Source organism: Oncorhynchus masou, chromosome 8 (assembly GCF_036934945.1).
Source record: "Oncorhynchus masou masou isolate Uvic2021 chromosome 8, UVic_Omas_1.1, whole genome shotgun sequence".
NCBI classification, from domain to species: Eukaryota; Metazoa; Chordata; class Actinopteri; order Salmoniformes; family Salmonidae; genus Oncorhynchus; species Oncorhynchus masou.
The window spans coordinates 13,862,841-13,890,437 of record NC_088219.1 but is presented as its reverse complement, the minus strand read 5'-3'; the positions used below and the strand labels follow the sequence as shown (position 1 = coordinate 13,890,437).

The window sequence follows — 27,597 nt, the reverse complement described above, 5'->3', positions numbered from 1 at the left end:
ATATAGTGACAGAATGGCCATGTAATTTTATGGTGTTGTAGCAATCTATTTATACTAGAAGATGATATTTGTAATATTCACTAGTGGGAATTTCCTACTTTTTAACATAGTGTTGGTGCAACTAAGGATGTTTTGATAAGAGACTTGATGGATGCATAATGATATTTGCTGTGATGTAGTACTGAACGAATTTCAGTGTGTTTGTAATGGTGGATATTTTTTTGATTTGGGAGTTGTAGTATACATATTTAAGGCAACAAATACAATACAAATGCCCCACGAATTGAGGTATCACGTGTGACTAACACATTTCCCGCCTTGTGTCAGTCAGTGTAATTTTGTAAATGCCGGAATTCTATGAAAAGATGCACCATTCACCCAAGTGAAGTCGAAATCGTGCTAGTGCTGTCTGACATCACGTGTAACGAAAGTAGGAATGTACTGATGGAGACAGATCCATAGTTCACTCCCCGATTTAATTGTGGGGACAATTGGAATATTCAGTATTTCTGGATGGCAAGATTTGGGTGGGAGTTTTCAGTGGTTTTGTCTTGAGGTTAGGCATTTGGAAATGGGTTAAGGTAAAGATTTTGGTATTGCTAGAATGAAATAAAACACCGACCTCGTTTCGGAATTATCGTTATAAAGGACGTACTGTTTCCTCTCTCCCCAAATATAGTGTGTTTTGGAAGCGGTGCAGCGCCTCGGTCTCGCTGCGATGAAGTGGGACGGGGAGGGGATATTATCCAGGGCGAGGTTGGCAGTTGAGACAGGAACGCGTCGTGGGAAACAAAGCAAGGACATCAGACATGAATTCATCCTGGTAACATTTGCATAGGCTTCCGTTATGTTTTCATTGTCAAAGCAGTTTTTCATCCACTCGACGATGGATGCTGTGTGCATGGCGCCTCTATTGTGCTACTGAGGACTCGTTGGAAATACAATAATCGGACTGAAGGTGACGCAACGTATTTTTTTATTGAAACTATACATTCCCTCTACATTTGCGACTTGTCCTGTTAAACGCTCATCGGTGGATTGCTGATTTGAGACGACTAGGCTATAGCCGACTTTTTCGAAATGATCACAAACTGTACTTGATAGTGGACTAACGTTATTGAATCCGTATGTTCTTTATGATTTCGTATTTCTGGCAGTTATATGATAGCATATAAGACGCGTGGAAGTAAACATATATATATATATATACATTGATACAGAGGTAGAAAATGAACGGTTTCCAGACCAGTCCTCCTGAATGTCCAGACAGCGTCTGTTCAATCGAAGGACTACCCCCTTTGCCAAAAGGCCTCAGCGGCATCCTGAACTCCAGTGGTGGCTCATGGAGGGACATCAAAAAAGTCTACAGTAAACTGACACGCATTCAGGCCGACATTAGCGAGTCTACAGTGATCGACTCTCTCGGCCGCAGCAAGCCTCCAAGTCTGGACGCAGGACTCGCAGTGCTGCGCGAAGAAATGGTTGGACATTATTTTGCAATCAGTTGATTTAATTGTATTATTTATCGTAAGAAATGTAAAAAAAACATACTGAAATTTGATAAACAACAAAAGCAAATTAAAAACAGAAATACATACAATATTTTGATAATTTCTCACAGCTTTTTGTCTTTGATTATTGTCAGCAAATAACACATATCTAGAGAACATCCTGAAATAATAGGGTTATTTTATTTAATCAGCTGCTATTTCTGCTCAATTTACCTACATGTGTTATTGTTAATTTGTATTAAATTGACAACGTTTATATAGTTAATGTATGAGATTATTGACACAATTATCCTTTCCTGTTGTGTGTCCAAGGTGGGCCTCAGACAGTTGGACATGTCTCTGCACTGTCAGCTGTGGTCTCTCTATGAGTCCATCCAGGAGTACAAGGGAGCCTTTCAGGACATCTCCAACTCTCTGCTGTCAGAGAGCTGCATCACTACAGAAAATAGTTACTCTGAGGAAGAGGATGATTATGAAGAGGAGGAGAACGATGGTGATAATGTACCTCAGAATGTACCTGGCACTTCACTGACTCTCCAGTCAACTCAAAACTCTCGGGACCAATGGATCAAAGAGTCTTTCCACATTTCCTTATAAACCAACTAATATTTTTCCTGTATTTACATAATATAATCTGTTTCCTGTTCTGTATAGCTGTTTTATTATTTATTATACTTGTACCCAGCTAGCTAGGTTATTGGCAGAATAACATTTTTATACTGGTGCCCTATTGATGAACCGTCTCCATCACACAAGGAGCTGACATTTTCAACAAAACCTTGTTACTATACGATCCTTCGTTAAAGAGACCTTGCTTGTTGATTTGGACTAATTGTGCGTATCTTGAAAACACAAGCCAATTAAGCCATATTTCAAATACCTGATGATATATACATGCTTGTAAATGCCTTGTAAATTACTCCATCAGAGTAAAACAGATTTTTCTCGAAATATAATTTTCTTCTCTATAATTTTAAGATTGAATGTAATCTTAGATACGTAGTCACATACACACAATGTCAGTATTTCTATTTTTTTGTTTGTTGTGATGGGAAGTTTATGTATTGAGCTTTTTTAATATCTTGGCATAAAAATAAAAAATGCTATGGACAGTAACCATGTCTTTTAAGTCAAATCTACACTACTTCAATGGTCCGTTAATGGGTCCAGCTCAACTGTAATATATTTGTTTGGAAAGGGGTTATTGACATACTCTAACCACTAGATGGCAACATTTGTTGTGACAGATATCAGCATCTGTTCCACATGTAGAAAACCTGAAAAATCTTGTTTCCCAAGGTGAAGTCAGAAAGCCCTTTAGTTCCAAAAACTACTTTTGTTCTTGTGTTTCTGGCTCACGGCAGAGTATGCATTTTGATAACCATGGTAGTGTGCCTTTTTGATAACTGTGGAAGTGAGCCTTTTTGATAACCATGGAAGTGTGCCTTTTTGATAACCATGGAAGTGTGCCTTTTTGCATCTAACTATTACTTACAGTATATCACAGGAGAAGTTATGTGGATGCCATTGATATCATTGTTTAGCCCTTTAAAGTTATATGACTGTACTTTTGCATGTTTTTGATTCCTGAGAGCACCACTCTGACTGTCTGGCCATTATAAACAAACCATTCCAGCCACACATGGACTTATTAGGTAATGATCCCTGTTCTCTCCCCAGGGTAGGAGGAGGAGTCCAGAACACAGTAGCTGTAAAACATTCAACTACCATCATAATGCATTCCTTACTAACGGAATTAGCCCTGAACATCTAGTGTTTCTACTTATTTAGTGGTTGAAATAGAATTTGAATAAAACATAAAAGTTTTGTTTAAACTTGAAACACCATAATGTTTTGTGTAAAGGAAGGTTAGAGGAATACAACCAGGACATCCCAGGTCATTTATCTTGCTAGCTTGCCATTATATTTAGTATAAAGGAAAGTTGTGTGACAACACATCAACATCAAGTAATAATAGCAGAGGCGTATACCAGTAGGCCGGGCTTATTTTTGTCTCCACATAGTTCCTTCCATTCTCTGCCACACTTCCATATATATTACATAGACATTATGCCAGCATAACTAGAATGGAATAACTTCTGTAATTACAGTCTAATAAGTATATTAGTACACACAGAGTCAGCATGTTTTCTTTTAAGACAGAATCAAAAGTAATAGCAGCAAATACTAAGGTCAAAAAGGTGCTATCTAGAACCTAAAATAGTTATTAGGCTGTCCCCATAGCAAAACCCTTTGAAGAACCCTTTTTGTTTCCAGGTACAACCCTTTTGGTTCAATGTAGAACCCTTTAAACAGAGGGTTCTACATGGAACCCAAAATAGTTTTACCTGGGACCAAAAAGGGTTCTCGTATGGGGACAGTTGACCTTTTGGAACCCTTTTTTCTAAGTGTGTACTGCTTAACACAGTAAATGGTGACAGGAATTACATGAATAGATCAACTCTACCCTTGAGCAAGCTACGTTACAGATCCACTACGTTACAGATCCACTAGCCACCAGGAAATGACTAATTGAAAACAGGAAGCCCCATACATGCCTCAGACATCCATGATCATTTTCCAAATAGCCACAGAGCAAGGCCACTTTACTGCAACCTTTGATTGTATTTTCGTAATAACGGTCTCTGAAATATTTTTACCATTGGTGGTCAGTTCCCATTTCAATAATTTTATGTACTATTCATATAGCAACAGAAGATGAAAACAGAGGTGAGAGCTTTTACATTCCTACTACATCACTGTCAGACTGATAAATGACAAGACATTACTTCCATCCACTCAGCTGACAGCAGGATCTGTATCATCACGATGATGATGATGCCCTAACATAAACCAGATACTTTGAAAGAGGGCAAATATTTTCCAGAGTGGTATAACTTCTAAGTTAATTTTTATCACTATGATTGGATTTGTTTGGTATTTATTTGTACTGTTAAATAGGCTATCTGTGTTGATGTCATCAGACATGTCATCAATAAGGCTAGCCTTTGCCTTCTTTGATCTTAAGAGGAGAAGGGCCTCAATCAATAGCCTAACGATGATGGATCAAATTAAAACAATCCATTGTTCACTCTTAGCGGAATCCCAAAGTTACTAAGCACTTATTTTCTATAAACCATGATAAGGGAGATATTCAATGTGATCTTTCAAGTAATACAGAACATTAAAACAGATGAGAGCTTTTACATTCCTTGTAGAAAGTCCCATGTATTTCTATAAATAGGCCACACACAGCTGCTGGACGTAGGGGTGCTGAGGGTGCTGTAGCACCCCCTAAAAAATATCAATTCAATTTAAAAAATGAAGTAGTGCACTAGGCCTTTACTAGTCCTGTATTAGCTGACCGATTTAACCACTTGTAGCGTGAGCATGAAAACCAATGTAATGTGGCTTCAACTCAGTTTATGATAGTTAACCTACAGTCTGAGCAAAGATAAATTAGACAAGTCCTCTGCTCATTTCAGGTCTTTACCTGGCCTTATGACTCTCAGACACTGATAGTGATGTGTTTGCTGCTTGAGTCAAGATAAATAACATGTTGACTCATGACTTACACATCCGCTGCTGCCTGGCAGAACACTCACTCTGTCTCAGTGAACAAGGTGGGGTTGAGTTAGGAAACTCTTGGTTCTAGCCAGCTGTCTACTTCACTGATCTCTTCCCTGAATACTGTAAAACATTATTAGTGTAGTTCCATATGTTAAGTAATGACGTTCTGAACATAATCAGGCTCAATAAATGTATATAACTCCTAGTCATAACATGCCTTGTTTTTTTATAGCCTGTGATCGATTGTGCATCCTCTCTGTCAATGTTGTTATAAGACTATTGCAAAGAGGAAAGAAGAGGTACACAGCTGCTGTGTTCCACGTGTAGACTGTACCACACTTCTCTGTCCCCAGCTGCCTCTGTCCACCCACCCCTCCCTCTTCTCCTTCCAAAAATATACTCCTCGCAACTATGGAAAATCCCTATGCATGGCTACTTCGAATACCCGTTGGGACAGGACATCTCTCTTCATGGAAAATCATGCATCATCTTATTGCCCAATGTGCGTTTGGTCCAAATTGAATCACAAACCGTTTAGATCAGTAAGGAAATTAAAGGATGTTCTTAAAATGTAAATCAAATATTAGGATAAAAGTGTCAAAATAGGCAAGAGCACTTGACAAATGGATACAATGTATACTGCAGAGAACAGTGCCAATAATAGTTTGAGTGAACAATTCAGGACAAAGTATTAATTTTGAATATACTTCAGAAAAGTTGGATAATGTGTCATCTGACTCGTTAACGGTCATCATACTGACAGTGACATCGTACCATGGACGGAATCCAAAGTCTGAAATGTTATTGTTTACTGGTATACGGATAGGCAAAAAGAAGATAAAAGACAGGGAATTTTGCATAGTGCCGCGTCATCAATGCTTTGCAACCGCTCCCCTTCTTTATCTGCAGGCTACAGACTCAACAAATGATACCACTTGGAGAGTTTATTTCACTGTCAGTATAACGTAGCCTAAAATGTGTTATGGTGGCTTTATTGGACAGTTTTATTTCCTTGGCTGGGCGAAGGACAGCTATTATATACCTGGATGAATTGTCGACACTGTCGTTTAACTCGAGAATGCATATTGTGGACTAGCAGTTGCGTTTAGGATATTTGTTTTTCCTTATTCTGACCATGTGGAAGTGTTGAAATGCGCACGACAGTGGATTCGGTTCCGCTTATAAATACTGTATTTAATAATTACGGTAGTTCCGTGCTACATGTTTTTTTTATTCAATGCGTTTAGTTGATGGCGACAGTTTTATGTGACTCAACTCAACTTCTTCACCTGCGGCTGTTCCTTTTGAACACGGTCAGCTTGAAGACAACGGTTTTACACACCACGAACTGTCATTGAACAACCATCCCGAAAGAAGTTACAAGAGAGTGGAACTTACTTTCTAAAACTTTGTAATACCTCAACCAAATTATGACTTCGGTTTGGAAAAGATTACAACGCGTTGGCAAGAAAGCTTCAAAATTCCAGTTTGTGGCGTCTTATCAAGAACTAGTGTTGGAATGCACGAAGAAATGGTAGGTTATGTCATTTATTTAGGTTAAACGAACTAATTTTCACAACATCCCATTGACCCACGTTATCTCTCTGCTCCCGTGAAGGGCGTTTCTCATTGTAATATTTCTACTTTAATGTTAGGTTTGCGCAGCCTACCACCATGGACACTGCTTTAGGCATCCTTGTCAAGAACCTATTCCATTTATTTGATCCAAACCATAACGGACCGTATTCCATTTCCGTACTAGTGACAACAGAGTTACAGGAAGAGCGCAGAATGCGGTTAGTTCGTTGTTTCCTCTGAAACAGTAATATGAATAAGAGAAGCGCGTGAGCTGTCGTCACTAGCTACCACAACCACAAAGTCGTAATGATGGATAAACTCTGCCTGTTTCTCCAATTGTTATATTTAAATTATTATTTTAAACCTAACATTTAACCTTAACCACATTGCTACCATTGCCATAAATGAAGACCAATGTTTTTTTTACTCTATAGACAATTTTGTGGCTGTGAAATCGAATTGAGCCTCTACATTTCCGCGTGTATTGTAATTATAGTAGGCTATGAGCACAGGATAAACACTATTTTCACGCCACTTGATACCAACGAGACTTTTTCGTAACTGCTTAGAACTTACGCAACAGTTCAGGAGAATTAACGTAGCAGGTTAGGAGGCAGAGGTTAAGGTTAGAAAAATATATAGGGTTTTCAAAAATACTCTCCTAACTTGCTACGAAGATCACTTAGTATCGAAGTGGCTTGAAAAGACTGTGTCCCATAGGCACAGGTCTACTGTAGATGTAATGCACAGAATAGGCATCAATACTCCTCCCACAAGCCTACCTCATCACTGTCAGACTGATAAATAACAGACATTACTCAGTTCACTCAGCTGACAGGAGAATCTCTATCATGATGATGATGATGATGCCCTGTCATGACCAGATACTGGGAAACAGGGCAAATGTTTTCAAGAGTGATATCACGTCTAACTTCATTTGTTTAACTATGATTGGATTTGTTGGTATTTATTTGTACTGTTAATTAGGCTATCTGTGTTGATGTCATCATACATGTCATCAATTAGGCTAGCCTTTGCCTAGTTTGATCTTAAGAGGAGAAGGGCCTCATAATTGATTCAATTAAAACAATGCTTCCTTCACTCTTAGCGAAATACAAAAGTTACTACATACTTATTTTCTGTCAACCATAATAAGGGAGATCTTTCAATGTGATCTTTCAAGATTGTTCAATGAGTGTCTGAGTTGCACCACAGTAGACTACACAATAATGTCATTTGTAAACAGGCCTGCCAGCCATGCCATGTCCTTGCGTATTCTGTCATGTTCCAACAGAGCTATACCATGTGCTATTGTGTACTGTTACAGTAGTGTGACTATATCATTCTTTCTTAGCAGATAAGATTTAAACTTGGACTAAAACACAGACCATTTGAAATCTGACACAACGTCCGCACATTGAACCCTGGAGTGTTGAGCCCCATCAGGGTGATGGATCAATTCAAATCACATTTTATTTACTGCATGTGCCCGAATACAACAGGTCTAGACTTTATCATGAAACGCTTATTTACGAGCCCTTTCCCAGTAATGCAGAGTTAATATGAAAAAAACAAAGGAAATATTAACACAATAAAATAACAATTACAGGCGTACCGAGTCAATGTGCAGGGGTACAAGGTAGTTTTGTATTTGTATTTTGTGTTTATTATGGTTCTGTCACGTTCTGACCTTAGTTCCTTTGTTTTGTCTTTTGTTTTAGAATGGTCAGGGTGTGAGTTGGGTGACTTGTCTATGTTAGTTTGTCTATGATTTTCTATTTCTGTGTTTGGCCTGGTATGGTTCTCAATCAGAGGCAGCTGTCAATCGTTGTCCCTGATTGAGAACCATATTTAGGTAGCCTGTTTTCCATTGTGTTTTGTGGGTGGTTGTTTCCTGTTTAGTGTTTTTGTTTCACCTTTCAGGACTGTTTGTGTGTCGTGTTTGTTGTTTTGTCTAGTGTTGCATATTTCATTAAATAATATGAACACTTACCACGCTGCAACTTGGTCCTCTCCTTCCCCAGACGACAAGCATTACAGGTTCCCCATTAGTTAGGCAGCAGCTCCTCTTCCTGGGGTTTATTATGGTTCCCCATTAGTTAGGCAGCAGCTACACTTCCTGGGGTTTATTATGGTTCCCCATTAGTTAGGCAGCAGCTACTCTTCCTGGGGTCCAGCAAAATTAAGAATGTTATGCAATTTTTAAAACATTACAATACATTCATGACAGAATTCACAACAATCTAAGTGTGTGCCCTCAGGCCCATATTCCACTACCACATATCTACAACACAAAATCCAATGTATACGTGTGTGTATCATGTGTGTGTATGCATCTGTCTCTGCCTATGTTTGTGTTGCTTCACAGTGAGCCTCCTGTAGTCTGTTCTGGACTTGGGGACTGTGAGGAGACATTTAGTGGCATGTGTTGTGGGGTATGCATGGGTGTCTAAGCTGTGTGCTAGTAGATTAAACAGATAGCTCGGGACTTTCAACATGTCAATACCTCTCACAAATACAAGTAATCTCTTCTCTACTTTGAGTCAGGAGAGATTGACATATATATTATTCATGTTTGCTCTCTGTGTACATCCAAGGGCCAGCTGTGCTGCCCTGTTCTGAGCCAACTGAAATTGTCCTAAGTCCCTCTTTGTGGTGCCTGACCACACGACTGAACAGTAGTCCAGGTGCGACTAAACTAGAGCCTGTAGGACCTGCCCTGTTGATAGTGCTGTTAAGAAGGTAGAGTAGCGCTTTATTATGGACAGATTTTAGTGAATGATTTGTCCCAAATACAATGCTTTTAGTTTTTGAAAAGTTTTTGAAATATTTAGGGCTAACTTATTCCTAACTTATTCCTGAAACTAACTGTAGCTCTTTGTTAATTGTTGCAGTCATTTCAGTTGCTGTAGCAGCTGACGTGTATAGTGTTGAGTCATCCGCATACAGAGACAAACTGGCATTACTCAAAGCCAGTGGCATGTCATTAAAGCCCTTCTTACATCAGCTGATATCTGATGTAAGATAGAAAAAAAGGTAATCAAATTTCAAATCAAATTTATTTATATAGCCCTTCGTACATCAGCTGATATCTCAAAGTGATGTACAGAAACCCAGCCTAAAACCCCAAACAGCAAGCAATGCAGGTGTAGAAAAACAGTGGCTAGGAAAAACTCCCTAGAAAGGCCAAAACCTAGGAAGAAACCTAGAGAGGAACCAGGCTATGTGGGGTGGCCAGTCCTCTTCTGGCTGTGCCCGGGTGGAGATTATAACAGAACATGGCCAAGATGTTCAAATGTTCATAAATGACCAGCATGGTCAAATAATAATAATCACAGGCAGAACAGTTGAAACTGGAGCAGCAGCACAGCCAGGTGGACTGGGGACAGCAAGGAGTCATCATGCCCGGTAGTCCTGAGGCATGGTCCTCCGAGAGAGAGAAAGAAATAGAGAATTAGAGAGAGCATACATAAATTCACATAGGACACCGGATAGGACAGGAGAAGTACTCCAGATATAACAAACTGACCCTAGCCCCCCGACACATAAACTACTGCAGCATAAATACTGGAGGCTGAGACAGGAGGGGTCAGGAGACACTGTGGCCACATCCGATGACACCCCCGGACAGGGCCAAACAGGAAGGATATAACCCCACCCACTTTGCCAAAGCACAGCCCCCACACCACTAGAGGGATATCTTCAACCACCAACTTACCATCCTGAGACAAGGCCGAGTATAGCCCACAAAGATCTCCGCCACGGCACAACCCAAGAGGGGGCGCCAACCCAGACAGGAAGATCACATCAGTGACTCAACCCATTCAAGTGACGCACCCCTCCTAGGGACGGTATGAAAGAGCCCTAGTAAGCCAGTGACTCAGCCCCTGTAATAGGGTTAGAGGCAGAGAATCCCAGTGGAAAGAGGAGAACCGGCCAGGCAGACAGCAAGGGCGGTTTGTTGCTCCAGAGCCTTTCCGTTCACCTTCCCACTCCTGGGCCAGACGACACTCAATCATATGACCCACTGAAGAGATGAGTCTTCAGTAAAGACTTAAAGGTTGAGACCGAGTTTGTGTCTCTCACATTGTTAGGCAGGCCATTCCATAAAAATGTAGCTCTAGAGGAGAAAGCCCTGCCTCCAGCTGTTTGCTTAGAAATTCTAGGGACAATTAGGAGGCCTGCGTCTTGTGATCGTAGCGTACGTGTAGGTATGTACGGCAGGACCAAATCAGAGAGATAAGCCCTTGCCTTGACAGGAAGCCAGTGTAGGGAGGCTAGCACTGGAGTAATATGATCAAATGTTTTGGTTCTAGTCAGGATTCTAGCAGCCGTATTTAGCACTAACTGAAGTTTATTTAGTGGTTTATCCGGGTTGCCGGAAAGTAGAGAATTGCAGTAGTCTAACCTAGAAGTGACAAAAGCATGGATTAATTTTTCTGCGTCATTTTTGGACCGAAAGTTTCTGATTTTTGCAATGTTACGTAGATGGAAAAAAGCTGTCCTTGAAACAGTCTTGATATGTTCTTCAAAAGAGAGATCAGGGTCCAGAGTAAAGCCGAGGTCCTTCACAGTTTTATTTGAAACGACTGTACAACCATTAAGATTAATTGTCAGATTCAACAGAAGATCTCTTTGTTTCTTGGGACCTAGAACAAGCATCTCTGTTTTGTCCGAGTTTAAAAGTAGAACGTTTGCAGCCATCCACTTCCTTATGTCTGAAACACATGCTTCTAGCGAGGGCAATTTTGGGGCTTCACCATGTTTCATTGAAATGTATAGCTGTGCGTCATCCGCATAGCAGTGAAAGTTAACATTATGTTTTCGAATGACATCCCCAAGAGGTAAAATATATAGTGAAAACAATAGTGGTCCTAAAACGGAACCTTGAGGAACACCGACATTTACAGTTGATTTGTCAGAGGACAATCCATTCACAGAGACAAACTGATATCTTTCCCAACAGATAAGATCTAAACCAGACCAGAACTTGTCCGTGTAGACCAATTTGGGTTTCCAATCTCTCCAAAAGAATGTGGTGATCGATGGTATCAAAAGCAGCACTAAGGTCTAGGAGCACGAGGACAGATGCAGAGCCTCGGTCTGATGCCATTAAAAGGTCATTTAACACATTCACAAGTGCAGTCTCAGTGCTATGATGGGGTCTAAAACCAGACTGAAGCATTTCGTATACATTGTTTGTCTTCAGGAAGGCAGTGAGTTGCTGTGCAACAGCCTTTTCTACAATTTTTGAGAGGAATGGAAGAGTCGATATAGGCCGATAGTTTTTTATATTTTCTTTGTCAACGTTTGGCTTTTTCAAGAGAGGCTTTATTACTGCCACTTTTAGTGAGTTTGGTACACATCCGGTGGATAGAGAGACGTTTATTATGTTCAACATAGGAGGGCCAAGCACAGGAAGCAGCTCTTTCAGTAGTTTAGTTGGAATAGGGTCCAGTATGCAGCTTGAAGGTTTAGAGGCCATGATTATTTTCATCATTGTGTCAAGAGATATAGTACTAAACACTTGAGTGTGTCTCTCTTGATCCTAGGTCCTGGCAGAGTTGTGCAGACTCAGGACAACTGAGCTTTGAAGGAATACGCAGATTTAAAGAAAAGTCCTTAATTTGCTTTCTAATAATCATGATCTTTTCCTCAAAGAAGTTCATGAATTTATTACTGCTGAAGTGATTGCCATCCTCTCTTGGGGAATGCTGCTTTTTAGTTAGCTTTGCGACAGTATTAAAAAGGAATTTTGGATTGTTCTTATTTTCCTCAATTAAGTTGGAAAAATAGGATGATCGAGCAGCAGTAAGGGCTCTTCGATACTGCATGGTACTGTCTTTCCAAGCTAGTCGGAAGACTTCCAGTTTGGTGTGGCGCCAATTCCGTTCCAATTTTCTGGAAGCTTCAGAGCCCGGATATTTTCTGTATACCAGGGAGCTAGTTTCTTATGAGAAATGTTTTTAGTTTTTAGGGGTGCAACTCCATCTAGGGTATTGTGCAAGGTTAAATTGAGTTCCTCAATTAGGTGGTTAACTGATTTTTGTCCTCTGGCGTCCTTGGGTAGACAGAGGGAGTCTGGAAGGACATCAAGGAATCTTTGTATTGTCTGTGAATTTATATTGTCTGTTGCCTGGCCTGCACCCTATTTCATTGTGGAGCTAGAGGAGTTAGAGCCCTGTCTATGTTGGTAGATAAGATGAGAGCACCCCTCCAGCTAGGATGGAGTCCATCACTCCTCAGCAGGTCAGGCTTGGTCCTGTTTGTGGGTGAGTCCCAGAAAGAGGGCCAATTATCTACAAATTCTATCTTTTGGGAGGGGCAGAAAACAGTTTTCAACCAGCGATTGAGTTGTGAGACTGCTGTAGAGCTCATCACTCCCCCTAGCTAGGAGGGGCCAGAGACAATTACTCGATGCCGACACATCTTTCTAGCTGATTTACACGCTGAAGCTATGTTGCGCTTGGTGATCTCTGACTGTTTCATCCTAACATCGTTGGTGCCGATGTGGGTAACAATATCTCTATACTCTCTACACTCGCCAGTTTTAGCATTAGCCAGCACCATCTTCAGATTAGCCTTAACGTCGGTAGCCCTGCCCCCTGGTAAACAGTGTATGATCGCTGGATGATTTGTTTTAAGTCTAATACTGCGGGTGTCCATCTCATGTTTAGTAATAAGCTGTTCTAACATGAGAACCAATGAGGGGGAGTTTTTTGTTGTAGAGAAAGCCTCACTACTGGTTGCAGCTGTCAGGGTCAAAGTCTTCAGTCTCAACAAATGATCAGTCTTGCCTCTGGTTGAGTTTATGACAGCTGGAGCATGACAAAGTGGCCTGATTTTGGTGTGAGTCATATTGGCCTCTGGTAACTCAGGAAGGAGTATGGGTGTGCTTTCTCCTGTTGTAATGGGTTTGCCTGTCCCAGTATGTCAGTCTATTTCTGTGCCCTATGATACCACAATGTTTTAAAAACAACCCCCTCCCCACCCAAACATGCCATTTGGCTCCCTTCTGCGCTGTTGCTCTAACAATCCTGAGAAAGAACTGAATTTTCCCCTGCTTTCTATGTTCTCCTAAACAGGCTGTATTAGCCCAATGACTCTCTATGTCAGCAAGGAGTCCCCTGCACTAGAGGAACTTCAATGCAATTTAGATAGATCCTACAATAGTAATATATTAAACAGGGCCTGCATTTCACGTGCATTACAATTTACAAGCAATATTAGTGAGCAGACAGCTCAACTGTATTCCAGAATAACATGATATAGTTGTAATAAAGTGGGAGGGTCTTGTTGAAACATAAACAATCAGGATGGGAGAGTCTTCAGACTGTAGATTAAAAGAGATTGAGCAAAATGTGGGTCCTTCCTCTTGTGAGGCACTCCACCCCCAGAGGCCTCAAGAAAGCAGTGCCATTGGCCTTAATGCAGCTTCCTTCCATTATTCCTGTGTTGCAGAAGCCCGAGCTTCTCCATCTAACAAACAACAAGAGGCAAACCAAGGGTTGGAAACTTCTCCCAGTCAGTGGAGACCGAACAACACTTGTATAATATTACACATTGAGGACCGGTAGAATAGCAATATATCTGACAAACAGTCAAACATTTGTGTAGGCCTATGACATATTTCATGAATGCATTATATAATGTAAAATATATTCCGAGATTTACTTTAGACACACACACACACACACACACACACACACACACACACACAGACACACACACAGACACACACAGACACAGACACACACACACACACATGCTGTGTCTCTTCCAGCCTTTGGGTTGTATGTATTGGGTTCCAGCTGATTGTCTGCTATCCACCCTCTTCGTCATCTGTTGTGGAGTAGAACATCTGTTAGGGCATGATTCCCTTGCGTTGTTCAGTTTGTGTAAAACAAACTGTTTCTTTGGAGTTAAACCACCAGGGATGACACTGACTGGGGAAGCAGTCCCGTTCTTCTCAGAAAATTGTTTCATAACAAATAACAGAGAACTTGTGTGTTGGTGTTTGTATTAGTGTTTTTGTGGAAATTATTACATTGAAAGGGCAAAAAGATAACTTATGCTGAATTATGTAAGGACTAAAATAATCTACAAAACAATTTATTGCATTTCTCACTGTTTCTTGTCTCATTGTCCCTTTTTGTTTGATTTTAGGCAACCAGATAAAGTCAGGGTGGTTTGGACCAGAAGAAATAGGCGTATGTGCTCTAAGGTAAATACTCACCCAGTTTTACTTACCTCAAATCAGCACATTTCTTATCCCACCAGGATGGCAGGGATGCATTTCCATAATTTGTATCATGTTTTGATGTAGTCTTGTTGTCTTGATCTCTCTCTTTAGCTTCATGGCTGGCAGCCGGGCATCAAGAACCCCTACAGGGGGATGGTGGTTTGGCCCGTACCTGAAAACGTGGATATCTCCCTCACACTCTTCAGGGTAAATATCATCCCATGGGTATTCATGAGTACACTACACCATAGATATTTGCTTCTGTGATAAATAATCTTTAGACATTTCTAATGTAAATTGACAACGTACAACAACATGTGTCCTTTTCCCCTGTCATTTCCATCTCTGTGCTTACCCACTAGGATCCCCATTCTGATGTGTTTGAAGACAAAGACTGGACATTTGTCATTGAGAGTGTGAGTGTACTTTCTGCCTCTATCTAATACAATATCTCATAGCATTGAAATATAGAAGTTCTTTAAATATCATCTGATGGTACCACTAAAGCCCACTGATGAATGTATCCCTGCTGCTTGCCTTGCAGGAGACAAAGGGTCAACGTAAGGTCTTGGCTGCAGTGGACGTGAATATGAAGAAGTTTGCCAGTGCCACTCCCACTCAGCAAGACCTGACATTGAAGCTGAAGCCCCTGTCTGTCAAGGTGCTGGAGGCCACTCTGAAGCTCTCCCTGTCCTGTGTGTTTCTCAGAGAGGGGAAAGCCACGTGAGTCCATCCCATAATATCCCACTAATGATAGATTCATAATTACCACTACAGTAATAACATCAGTAATGACTTCATTATGTATTTTAGATGACAATGCTGTGTTACTCTCCCACAGTGACGAAGACATGCAGAGCCTGGCCAGTCTGATGAGTGTCAAACCCACAGACATCGGTAACCTTGACGACTTCAACGAGAGTGATGAGGAGGAAGACAGGAGGTCTAGTGCTGGAGCTAGCATTAGCAAAGCTGCCGCAGGTACACTTCAATTATACACTCATACATACATTGTCAGATAAAACCTTACCTTCTTTGATGCTTTCTGTTGTTCATCTCTCTATTTGATGCTTTCCTTTCTCTCCAATAAATAATGGCATCCCCACTCTATCGTTTCATTTTTTTAAAGTCTATCTCCTGTCCCTTCTTTTTAATTATCATTGCTTTCTTTCACCGCTTTCTCTGCCAGCTCCTCTCCCTCCTGCTTGCCCGGTGCCTCCCCCAGGAAGGAGGCATGCACCACTAAAGAAACCCCCTGTCATAGATACCCTGCCTCTCTTCCCCTGGTTCTGTTCTTCATCTTGTTCTGGCCTAGAGCTGATGGATGCACCAGTTCCATTAGTTCCACCAGTTCCATCAGTTCTATCAGTTCCATCAATTCCCCCAGTTCCATCAGTTCCCCCAGTTCCATCAGTTCTACCAATTCCACCAGTTCCAGCAGTTCCATTAGTTCCCCCAGTTCCATCAGTTCCACCAGTTCCACCAGTTCCATCAGTTCCATCAGTTCCACCAGTTCCACCAGTTCCATTAGTTCCCCCAGTTCCATCAGTTCCACCAGTTCCACCAGTTCCATCAGTTCCACCAGTTCCACCAGTTCCATCAGTTTCACCAGTTCCATCAGTTCCACCAGTTCCATCAGTTCCCCCAGTTCCACCAGTTCCACCAGTTCCATCAGTTCCACCAGTTCCATTAGTTCCCCCAGTTCCATCAGTTCCACCAGTTCCATTAGTTCCCCCAGTTCCACCAGTTCCATTAGTTCCACAAGTTCCACCAGTTCCATTAGTTCCACCAGTTCCCCCAGTTCCATCAGTTCCACCAGTTCCACCAGTTCCATTAGTTCCATCAGTTCCACCAGTTCCCCCAGTTCCACCAGTTCCATCAGTTCCGTCAGTTCCCCCAGTTCCCCCAGTTCCACCAGTTCCATTAGTTCCATCAGTTCCACCAGTTCCATTAGTTCCCCCAGTTCCACCAGTTCCATTAGTTCCATCAGTTCCATCAGTTCCCTCAGTTCCACCAGTTCCATTAGTTCCACCAGTTCCCCCAGTTCCATCAGTTCCCTCAGTTCCACCAGTTCCATTAGTTCCCCCAGTTCCATCAGTTCCCCCAGTTCCATTAGTTCCACCAGTTCCATCAGTTCCACCAGTTCCATCAGTTCCACCAGTTCCATCAGTTCCACCAGTTCCATCAGTTCCACCAGTTCTATCAGTTCTATCAGCCTCTGTGCCATTAGTGTCCCTAGGAGCCCCAGCTCCCTCAGTGCCAGTCTTTACCCACTAACAACCACTGCTCAAAATCTTCCATCCCAGCTGCAGCTCAGGTACCTCCAGCCAGGCAGATAGACTGAATGATGCTGCCTTGACAAGTGGTTACTGAAGCTTCACTTCTTTCTCACTCTGCATGATGGTACTCCCTGATTTACCTATGAATTGCTTTGAATTATTTTCAACATAAGTATCCCCCAGCAAGAGCATGCTGTAGGTTTGTCTGGCTTGTCGAATGAGAGTGATTTTGAGCAACATAGAAATGATTAGTAGCATCAACCAGGGGCACTTTTGAACCTGTTTGCTTTCGTTTAAGACTTCCAGTGTTACTGTAAGATAACAGAAATGTTCTCTGCATTATTAACAGGAAATTGTGGTTTAGAAAAAGTAAAAGTAACATCAGTGCACGTCTTAAGGCATGCCTTGTAGTATCCCTCTGTCCACCAGGTCATCGCTCTCACTCATTGGTTTCTGCTATTTATCTTCCCTCTTTCCACCAGGTCATCGCTCTCACTCATTGGTTTCTGCTATTTATCTTCCCTCTGTCCACCAGGTCATCGCTCTCACTCATTGGTTTCTGCTATTTATCTTCCCTCTTTCCACCAGGTCATCGCTCTCACTCATTGGTTTCTGCTATTTATCTTCCCTCTGTCCACCAGGTCATCGCTCTCACTCATTGGTTTCTGCTATTTATCTTCCCTCTGTCCACCAGGTCATCGCTCTCACTCATTGGTTTCTGCTATTTATCTTCCCTCTGTCCACCAGGTCATCGCTCTCACTCATTGGTTTCTGCTATTTATCTTCCCTCTGTCCACCAGGTCATCGCTCTCACTCATTGGTTTCTGCTATTTATCTTCCCTCTTTCCACCAGGTCATCGCGCTCACTCATTGGTTTCTGCTATTTATCTTCCCTCTGTCCACCAGGTCATCGCTCTCACTCATTGGTTTCTGCTATTTATCTTCCCTCTTTCCACCAGGTCATCGCTCTCACTCATTGGTTTCTGCTATTTATCTTCCCTCTGTCCACCAGGTCATCGCTCTCACTCATTGGTTTCTGCTATTTATCTTCCCTCTTTCCACCAGGTCATCGCTCTCACTCATTGGTTTCTGCTATTTATCTTCCCTCTTTCCACCAGGTCATCGCTCTCACTCATTGGTTTCTGCTATTAATCTTCCCTCTTTTCCCTTTCCTTTCCTTGTTGCTGCTAGTACCTGGGTCTTTTCTCAGTAGTCTCCCAGGGGCTCTGAGTGGCCCTGCAGTGGACTTGAAGCCTCGGGGTGTTAGCATCTCTCTCTCTTTAAGTTTGACTCATAGAGGTTTGAGTGTCTGATGCTGTAGTTTTTCTTACACTATCATATTTCTGTCCTCTCCTGTCCTTTATGACTGATGCCCCCCCCACCCCCCTCTTCCTCTACTGCAGCTCGCTCAAATGTCTTCAGACCTCAGATTGTATCAACTTATCAGCGTCCCTCCTCCCCCTCTATCTTTTCCGCTGCTGCTTCTCCTCAAGATAAAAACACTTTTACTGCCCTATCCCAGCCAGACCCACCGCTCCCAAAACCCCAGCTCCCAAACCCTGAGCCAGGTAGCCAAAGCTGATAACTTTGTGTTACTTCTGTAGTTATAGCTTGTGTAGCTTGTTTCTCTTTGGTTGTATTATATTGGAGCGTGAGACAAGCTGACTTGCTGCTATGTCTTCACTCTTAATTCTGGTTGCTGAACTAATTATAGCATTTTTCTCTTCTCCCTTCCTTTGTTTACCTACAATCTTTGACTTACAATTCTCTTTCTCTTTCTCTCTCTCACTCCCTCTCGCTCTCCCTCTTTCTCGCTCCCTCTTTCTCGCTCCCTCTCTCTCTCTCTCTCGCTCTCTCTCTCATCCCACCCCCACTCTCTCTCTGTCGATCCCCTTCATCACCTCTCTTCTCTCAGTCTGGCAGAGGGAGTGGGGGAGGCCAAGGCCTGTGTCAGGCCCCTCTGGCCTGTCCCCCTCCTATTTCTGTCCCTCTCCCAGAGATGCCATGGCCCCTGTCCCCCCTGTACCCCTGTTGACTAGCCTAGACCTGGATGCCCTGTGTAACCCTCACTCTCCTCCCCTTTCCATCCCCTTCCCTAAGTCCTCACCTCCTGTCAAATGTCTTTTCTCTCACAACCCTCCAACTCCTCACCCTAACACCCACCATAAACTTGCCCTAGTTGTTGCCACTCTCTCTTACCCTCTACCCAAGCCTGTCCCTCTGATTCCTGCTACTGTCCCTGCCTCAGCTGTTCTCACTGCCTCCCAGTCAGGTACTGAACTAACAGGTCTCACAGCATGAAAACCATTAGGACATGGGAGGGCAACTAGCTCCAAGACGTCAGCCTAGTTTCATCAATAAAACCATTCTGGACAGTTTGTCCCTTGCCCGACACTACCTGTTGGCAAAGTACTGAGACAACCACAATATTCCACGGCCAAATTTTAGCTTTAACTAAATTCATTTCAATGCCTGTGAGCAGGGCTGAAGGCACAGTACCAATGAAGTGGTGTACTTAGTTAAGAATATATCCTGCACAAAGTACCTGTTGTCTGTAGACAGAATGACACATTCTGTTGCATATGTAATGGAGTAAAACGTTCTGTTACTGCTGCCAGTAAAATATCAGTTCTAACAACACTTACATACTGTATAAATCATGTTATGCACTGTTGAGTGCCATAATTGTACACACTGAAATAACATAATATTGTACGTGATCCCCATGACATGATGTGTGTATGTGTGCGTGTTTTACAGAGATACAGAGGGAGTTGAAGACTCTCACAGAAGAGGTCTACCACAGTCCTACTCTTGGTGAGACATTCTGCCATGTTCTCACTATATTTATACTATCAGTCTAATGTGCAAACTATACTAACCCCCGATCACACCCCCTCTTGCCTTATTGCTTAATTATAGCATAATCTATATGTTTTACTCCCTGATTGCTCTAGGTCCGAAACTGTCAGAGCAGCAGACGGCATCCGTGTCCAGTGAGACTGTTCCCCTGGCTCTGAGAGGGGACGAGTCTCCTCACTCCCCCAGGACTGTTGGCGCCATCAGGATCACGAACCAACAAGCCTCTGCTGAGAAAGCTGTGGGGTTGAAAGATGCCAGTACTATTAAAACTGCGGGGTTGAAAGATGCCTGTACTATTAAAGGGTGAGTTCCTAGTGATGGTACACCGTACGTACAGCCACCTCACAGCTTGGACCTCACACGTTGATTTTTAAATGGAGTTGTTGCTGTCTTGTTGCTGTGTGATGTAGTAGGCAGTGGTATTCAAAGTCGGGGTCTAGTGGGGTCACTGGGGAACTGCAGCGGTGTCGGCAAAATGAACAAATAGTAAGAGTACAGATTATTGTATGGGACAATATCCAAACGTTTTTGAGAAAGATTATTTGAAAAATAATAATGAATTGAAAGTTATTTGTTGGTGTAAAAATGGCCTTTTTCGTCTCTATTGATTGCTATAATTTTTGGCCTAACCATAAAATGGATGCCAATGGATATAAACGTTTTATGGAGTGAAAGGAACCATTGCCATGATTTCAGCTTTACAGCAATAGTGCAGAGACATGCTGTAATCTGACCTCCTGCTTGATGGATCCCTGTTGATTCATAAAGGACAGAAATAGGCCTATGTATGGCCTCAAACAGGGAGGATTGGTAAAGAGTGGCATGCATGTCTCTAGTGTCTGGTATTTATACCCATAATTACTCACCCCCTCCCCTTTGTCTTGTTACACCTACTTTCATTTCACCTTCTATAAAGCACAACCCTCCCTAACACTACTGGTTCATGACCCTGCCAATGTGTGTGACCTGCCTGCTGTGTTCCCCGCAACCTCCCTGCTCTCAGCATCTGAGCTCTGACACCAAGTATCTTTGTTCCTCAGTTCTGGGCAAGATGGCAACCCAGCAACTGGTGTTCCTGGCCCTATTCACACAGAAGTCTCAGCAGAGCTTATTCCAGCACTCCCTCCTCCATGGCCTTTCTCTAGCCCAGAGACAGAAGCACCAGAAAGCACTACCCATAAAGAGCCTTCTACCAACATCCTGGGAGCTTTTAGTGCTGATAACATGCCATTGGCTGAAAAGAAGCCTGACTTTAAACAGAAATCCAATGAGACCAAAGAAGTGCCTTCTCAACCTGCCAAACCAGAGGACAACTCTGCCTCAACCCCGGGTGAAAAACATTTTAGTGCAGACAAGCCGCCATTGGCTGAGCTCAACCTTGATGACATAATCATAGAGACGCCTGATCCGTCAGTCATGGCCGGTAACTTATTTTTGGAGGACAATGCAGATGAAGAAACATCAAAAGTGGGCGCAGTCAAGAGGTCACCATTCAGCCCCTTGATGACTGGAATGGATCATCAGGATGGAAGGTAAGTGTGACATTCCGTAGGCAAGCACACACTAACACTGTGCTGCAGTTTCATCCTTTTTCCTCATCCTCATGTGATGATGTATAATAACATGTCATCCTTACAAGCCTAAACACTATACTGGGCTATTTTACAGACACTATTTGTGTGTTTATTGAAAGCTCCTCTTTGTTTCTCCTTAACACAAAAAATATGTTTACCATTGCAAGTGTACTCACACACATGCACATATACACACACACACACACACACACACACACACATGGACGCGCATGCACACACACACGCGTGCACTTCTGAGAATAATATCTCCATTGATGCTCAGACCCTTAACATCAATGTCCCTTTCCACAGTGTTGAACGGACAGCTGATCCAGAGTCAACTGGAGTGCCAACATCAATGGAGCTTCACGTAGAGCATGGCCCAGTTAACACAAAGACACTTCCAGAGATTGGAAACATCACGTGTGGAGATGCAGCTGAGAAGCACGCCAAAGGCCTAGAGCAGCCCGTTGATAAGAAGCACGGGAAACAGAGCCCAGTGCCTCATTCACCTTGTTTATATGACCTCAACAGGTCAGATGAAGACAAGGAAATTTTGAAAAACATGGCTGCTCTGAAGGCAGGTCCTCCCAGCAAAAACAAGGAAATGAAAATGCCAATCAAAGCGAAAAGGCCGTCATGGACTGAGGAGGTTATGGGCTCCAAAGAGAATGATAAGAAACAGATGGACCATCAACCCCGGGATGAGAAGGCCTCCTTATCACAAGCTGATGAGCACAAATCAGCCACTCTAGAAGTTCAAGTGAACAAGAATATAGAGGAGTCACATAGTTCTGAATGGAACGCAGCGAAAGAGGAAGCGGGCGTTTTGGAAGAACACAGAAGAGATGCTAACTGTGTTCTGAAAGAGCGGTGAGTGAGAGCACATCTTATTAGCATTTTCCTCTCTATGAAATGTCCTTTAACCTTGTCAACCTTTCTATTGTCTAACTCTCATTTCCTCTGTCACACTCCATGTCCTGTTCCATGTCACCTTCTGTTTCTCTTTCAGTTCTTCTGACCATGTGTCATCAAAACAGAAACATTTCCCTTGTCAGGCAGTGTCAGTGTAGATAAAACCATAGAAGTAGATGTACTATCAAACAGTAGTTATTCCATTTCTATGGGTAAAATCATGGATGCTACTCCAGTAAGCCTAGAGACACCCAAAATGCCTCATCCCCCGCAATATGAAGTCGGTGAACCTATGATCCAATTGAGATTCACATTATACACCATAGCTGAGGATGCAATGGAGAATGTAGAACTGCCAGAGAAGACAGGCCCACAGCCTCAGCCTCCAACAGTGGCCCTGGAGCAGCCAGTGGTTCCACTCTGGAAGGCCCTGGAGGAGAAAGCTAATGATCAGGAACCAGAGCAGGACTCTGGAGAAGTGATGATCAAAGATGAAGTCCTCAGGGAGGAACAGGGGGAAGTAGATGAGAACATGTTAGTGCCAGATGTAGAATCACTGGAGACAGGGTAAGTGTGGAAGGAAGGGAGGCATCTCGGTAACACTGAGAGTAATTGATGACTACAGGGATACCCCAGTTCAAGTTTACCATATATGTGTGAATTATGGTCTGGTGGTAATCCTTGGCAATAGTTCAAATGTAAGACAATGCCTGGCCCTGTCCTACAGTTATTTTGAGTGTCTGATCTGTAAGTATTCACTGTGTCATAATACTGATGTCCTTCACGTATGTTTGCCCTCTCAGCTCAGACAACGATGTTAAACCAGAAGCTGCTATTATCAGAGTTGAGGGTCACAAGCAAATCATCTCAGATGAATCAGAGCTGGTCCAGATGCCAGCTTCCCCAGAGCCCACTACACAGTCTTCAGCTTTCCCAGAGCCCACTGCCCAGTATTCTGCTTCCCCAGAGCCCACTACACAGTCTTCAGCTACCCCAGAGCCCACTGCCCAGTATTCAGCTACCCCAGAGCCCACTACCCAGTCTTCAGCTACCCCAAAGCCCACTACCCAGTCTTCAGCTTCCCCAGAGCCCACTCCACAGTCTTCAGCTACCCCAGAGCCCACTACACAGTCTTCAGCTACCCCAGAGCCCACTGCCCAGTATTCTGCTACCCCAGAGCCCACTGCCCAGTCTTCAGCTACCCCAGAGCCCACTTCCCAGTCTTCAGCTACCCCAGAGCCCACTACCCAGTCTTCTGCTACCCCAAAGCCCACTATCCAGTCTTCTGCTACCTCAGAGCCCACTACCCAGTCTTCTGCTACCCCAGACCCCACACTGACCCAGTCTTCAGCTACCCCAGAGCCCACTACCCAGTCTTCTGCTACCCCAAAGCCCACTATCCAGTCTTCTGCTACCTCAGAGCCCACTACCCAGTCTTCTGCTACTCCAGACCCCACATTGACCCAGTCTTCTGCTACTCCAGAGCCCACTACCCAGTCTTCAGCTACCCCAGAGCCCACTACCCAGTCTTCTGCTACCCCAAAGCCCACTATCCAGTCTTCTGGTACCTCAGAACCTACTACCCAGTCTTCTGCTACCCCAGAGCCCACTACCCAGTCTTCAGCTACCCCAGAGCCCACTACCCAGTCTTCTGCTACCCCAAAGCCCACTACCCAGTCTTCTGCTAACCCAGAGCCCACTACCCAGTCTTCAGCTACCCCAGAGCCCACTACCCAGTCTTCTGCTACCCCAAAGCCCACTACCCAGTCTTCTGCTACTCCAGAGCCCACTACCCAGTCTTCAGCTACCCCAGAGCCCACTACCCAGTCTTCTGCTACCCCAAAGCCCACTATCCAGTCTTCTGGTACCTCAGAACCTACTACCCAGTCTTCTGCTACCCCAGAGCCCACTACCCAGTCTTCAGCTTCCCCAGAGCCCACTATCCAGTCTTCTGCTACCTCAGAGCCCACTACCCAGTCTTCTGCTAACCCAGAGCCCACTACCCAGTCGTCAGCTACCCCAGAGCACACTGCCCAGTATTATTCTACCCCAGAGCCCACTGCCCAGTATTCTTCTACCCCAGAGCCCACTGCCCAGTCTTCAGCTACCACAGAGCCCACTACCCAGTCTTCAGCTAACCCAGAGCCCACTACCCAGTCTTCTGCTAACCCAGAGCCCACTACCCAGTCTTCAGCTACCCCAGAGCCCACTACCCAGTCTTCTGATACCCCAGAGCCCACACTGACCCAGTCTTCTGCTACCTCAGAGCTCACTACCCAGTCTTCTGCTACCCCAGAGCCCACTACCCAGTCTTCAACTACCCCAGAGCCCACTACCCAGTCTTCAGCTACCCCAGAGCCCACTACCCAGTCTTCTGCTACCCCAGAGCCCACTACCCAGTCTTCTGCTACCCCAGAGCCCACTACCCAGTCTTCTGCTACCCCAGAGCCCACTACCCAGTCTTCAGCTACCCCAGAGCCCAATACCCAGTCTTCAGCTTCCCCAGAGCCCACTACCCAGTCTTCTGCTACCCCAGAGCCCACTACCCAGTCTTCTGCTACCCCAAAGCCCACTACCCAGTCTTCTGCTACCCCAGAGCCCACTACCCAGTCTTCTGCTACCCTAGAGCCCACTACCCAGTCTTCTGCTACCCCAGAGCTCACTACCCAGTCTTCTGCTACCCCAGAGCCCACTACCCAGTCTTCTGCTACCCCAGAGCCCACTACCCAGTCTTCTGAATCACTTAGAAAACAGATGATTGAAGAGGAAAATGGTAAAGAAAGTGTACCGTCAATATCGACTACACCCCTCCTGGATCTCCCCGCGAAGGCTGTCGGTAGCTTCACCATGGAGCGCACATTGCTGTTTGACACGCCTGTGTCAGTGGAAGGAGAGATTTCTCCAGCTGGAGAGTCAGATGTTAAGAAGAAAGAGGGGCCGTGCGATATGAAGCGTCCCCCCAGTAGGGAGGCTGTAACTGAGGCAGAAAGGCCTCTGTGGGCTACTTTAGAGGAGGAAACTAAGGAGAAGGGGACAGAGGGAGTAGGCATGAGCACATTGGAGCCAACAAAGAATACCTTGCAAACAGGGTAAGTTACTGGGGGTTGAACACATCACAGCATGGCATAAAGTGTCTGTGAGGCACATTTACACTAGACATGCATAATTGTGGTGGTGTTGACATTTTAAAAATGTTTTAATGCTCGCCAACAAGTGCCAATAACACTGTGTTTAAGCTATAACTTTTCTGGAGACTAGTAATTTTCCCCATATTAGAAGTCATTACCTATGGATCATGACTCTATGGATTCCAGTCCTTCTGTTGGTTTCAGATTAGTGTCCAATCAAGTGTGTCATTTCATATCTGTATCCGTGGCAGCCCATCTAGACAGGTGTCTGTAACAGAGATCTACATTACTGAGTACCTATAGGACATTTTCCTCCCATCTCCCTCCAAGTAAAATAGAGAAACAGACATTTACTTTCACTGTGACAGTTCAGGAGCCTTTGACACACCATCGACTGAGGAGGCCCAATTCACCCTTCTAAGAAAAATAGATTGTATCTGGAAAAATGTGCTGTTGTCCACACTGAGTGTGAGGAAGGTGCAAGTCAGCCAGATTCTTCCAAGGACACCCCAACAATGAGCAGCAGGTAGATCCAGTGTCGAAGAAGAGCGCTGAGAGAACATCGGAGGTGTTGGAAGATGAGCAGGTTTTGGACAGGCTGGAGCAGATTCCTGTAGCTGTACAGGAGGAGGGTCTTGATGTTGATGTCTTCATGAGATTATTAGTGGGTGCCCTGTACAGTTTAGTCATTTAGCAGATGCTCTTATCAAGATGCTCTTATCCAGCGACGGTGGGTTTGTGCCCATAGGCGACGTTGTTGCCGGTGATGTCTGGTGAGGACCTGCCTTACAACAGGCCTACAAGCCCTCAGTCCAGTCTCTCTCAGCCTATTGCGGACAGTCTGTGCGTTCCTGGTGTAACTCGGCCAGTTGTTGTTGTCATCCTGTACCTGTCTCGCAGGTGTGATGTTCGGATGTACCGATTCTGTGCAGGTGTTGTTACACGTGGTCTGCCACTGTGAGGACGATCAGCTGTCTATTCTGTCTCCAAGTGGCGCTGTGTTAAGCGTCTCACAGTACGGACATGGCAATTTATTGCCTTGGCCACATCTGCAGTCCTCATGCCTCCTTGCAGCATGCCTAAGACATGTCACGCAGATGAGCAGGGACCCCGGGCATCTTTCTTTTGGTGTTTGTCAGAGTCAGTAGAAAGACCTCTTTAGTGTCCTAAGTTTTTATAACTTTGACATTAATTGCCCTACCGTCTGTAAGCTGTTAGTGTCTTAGCAACTGTTCCACAAATGCATGTTCATGAATTGTTTATGGTTCATTGAACAAGCATGAGAACAGTGTTTAAACCCTTTACAATGAAGATCTGTGAAGTTATTTGGATATTTACAAATTATCTTTGAAAGACAGGGCCCTGAAAAAGGGACATTTATTTTTTTTTGCAATGTAGTAAGTAGTTGTAAAGTTGCTAATTAGCTAAAAAAATCTCTCTACAAGAAGAGACTGGCAGGATAAGCTTATAGTGGAGACTTTGCGTTTAGCTACTATGGCGCAAGAGATGGTTAAAGGACCCAACCAACAAAATTGAGCAAGAGGCCAAACCACTGAAGGAGACCACCAAACTACATAAAGACACGACCAAACCTCGGAAAGAGATCATCAAACCACACAAAGAGACTGGCAAACCACTGAAAGAGATCACAGAACAACTGAATGAGATCACAGAACAACCGAATGAGATCACAGAACCACTAATAGAGATCACATAACCACTAAAGGTCACAGAACCACTGGAGGAGATCACAGAACCATTGAAGGAGATCACAGAACCACTGAATTAAATCACAAAACCACTGAAGGAGATCACAGACCACTGACGGAGATCACAGAACCCCTGAAAGAGAAGACTGTGGGTAAACCAGGGTAAACCAGAGAGGGATGTGTTACCACTTCTAGAATACAAAAAGGATTAAAAAGCTGTACAGAAGAT

General features: G+C 43.7%; 2 protein-coding genes across 2 annotated transcripts in view; both read left to right on the top strand.

Annotated features, from left to right (window-relative positions):
- Positions 1–15: 15 nt before the first annotated feature.
- LOC135544141 (leucine repeat adapter protein 25-like) lies at positions 16–2,627 on the top strand. The gene is made up of 2 exons (XM_064971547.1): positions 16–1,481; positions 1,824–2,627. The coding sequence occupies exons 1-2, from the start codon at positions 1,230–1,232 to the stop codon at positions 2,106–2,108; spliced, it is 537 nt and encodes a 178-aa protein (XP_064827619.1). The 5' UTR covers positions 16–1,229; the 3' UTR covers positions 2,109–2,627.
- Positions 2,628–5,915: 3,288 nt separating this feature from the next.
- LOC135544139 (EH domain-binding protein 1-like protein 1) overlaps positions 5,916–27,597 on the top strand; it is a 30,913-nt gene continuing 9,231 nt past the window's right edge. The window contains 11 exon segments of the mRNA XM_064971545.1: positions 5,916–6,615; positions 14,826–14,883; positions 15,013–15,108; positions 15,264–15,317; positions 15,446–15,624; positions 15,743–15,882; positions 19,941–19,997; positions 20,138–20,345; positions 21,083–21,574; positions 21,929–22,489; positions 23,335–25,620. Coding sequence (XP_064827617.1) covers positions 6,512–6,615; positions 14,826–14,883; positions 15,013–15,108; positions 15,264–15,317; positions 15,446–15,624; positions 15,743–15,882; positions 19,941–19,997; positions 20,138–20,345; positions 21,083–21,574; positions 21,929–22,489; positions 23,335–25,620 — 4,235 coding nt within the window. The 5' untranslated portion in view covers positions 5,916–6,511.

Bases quoted from the DNA above. Each gene is read 5' to 3' on its own strand.
- LOC135544141 (XM_064971547.1), top strand. From the start codon at position 1,230: ATGAACGGTTTCCAGACCAGTCCTCCTGAATGTCCAGACAGCGTCTGT. The intron at 1,482-1,823 runs GTTGGACATTAT...TGTGTGTCCAAG, and splicing joins CAGTGCTGCGCGAAGAAATG to GTGGGCCTCAGACAGTTGGA.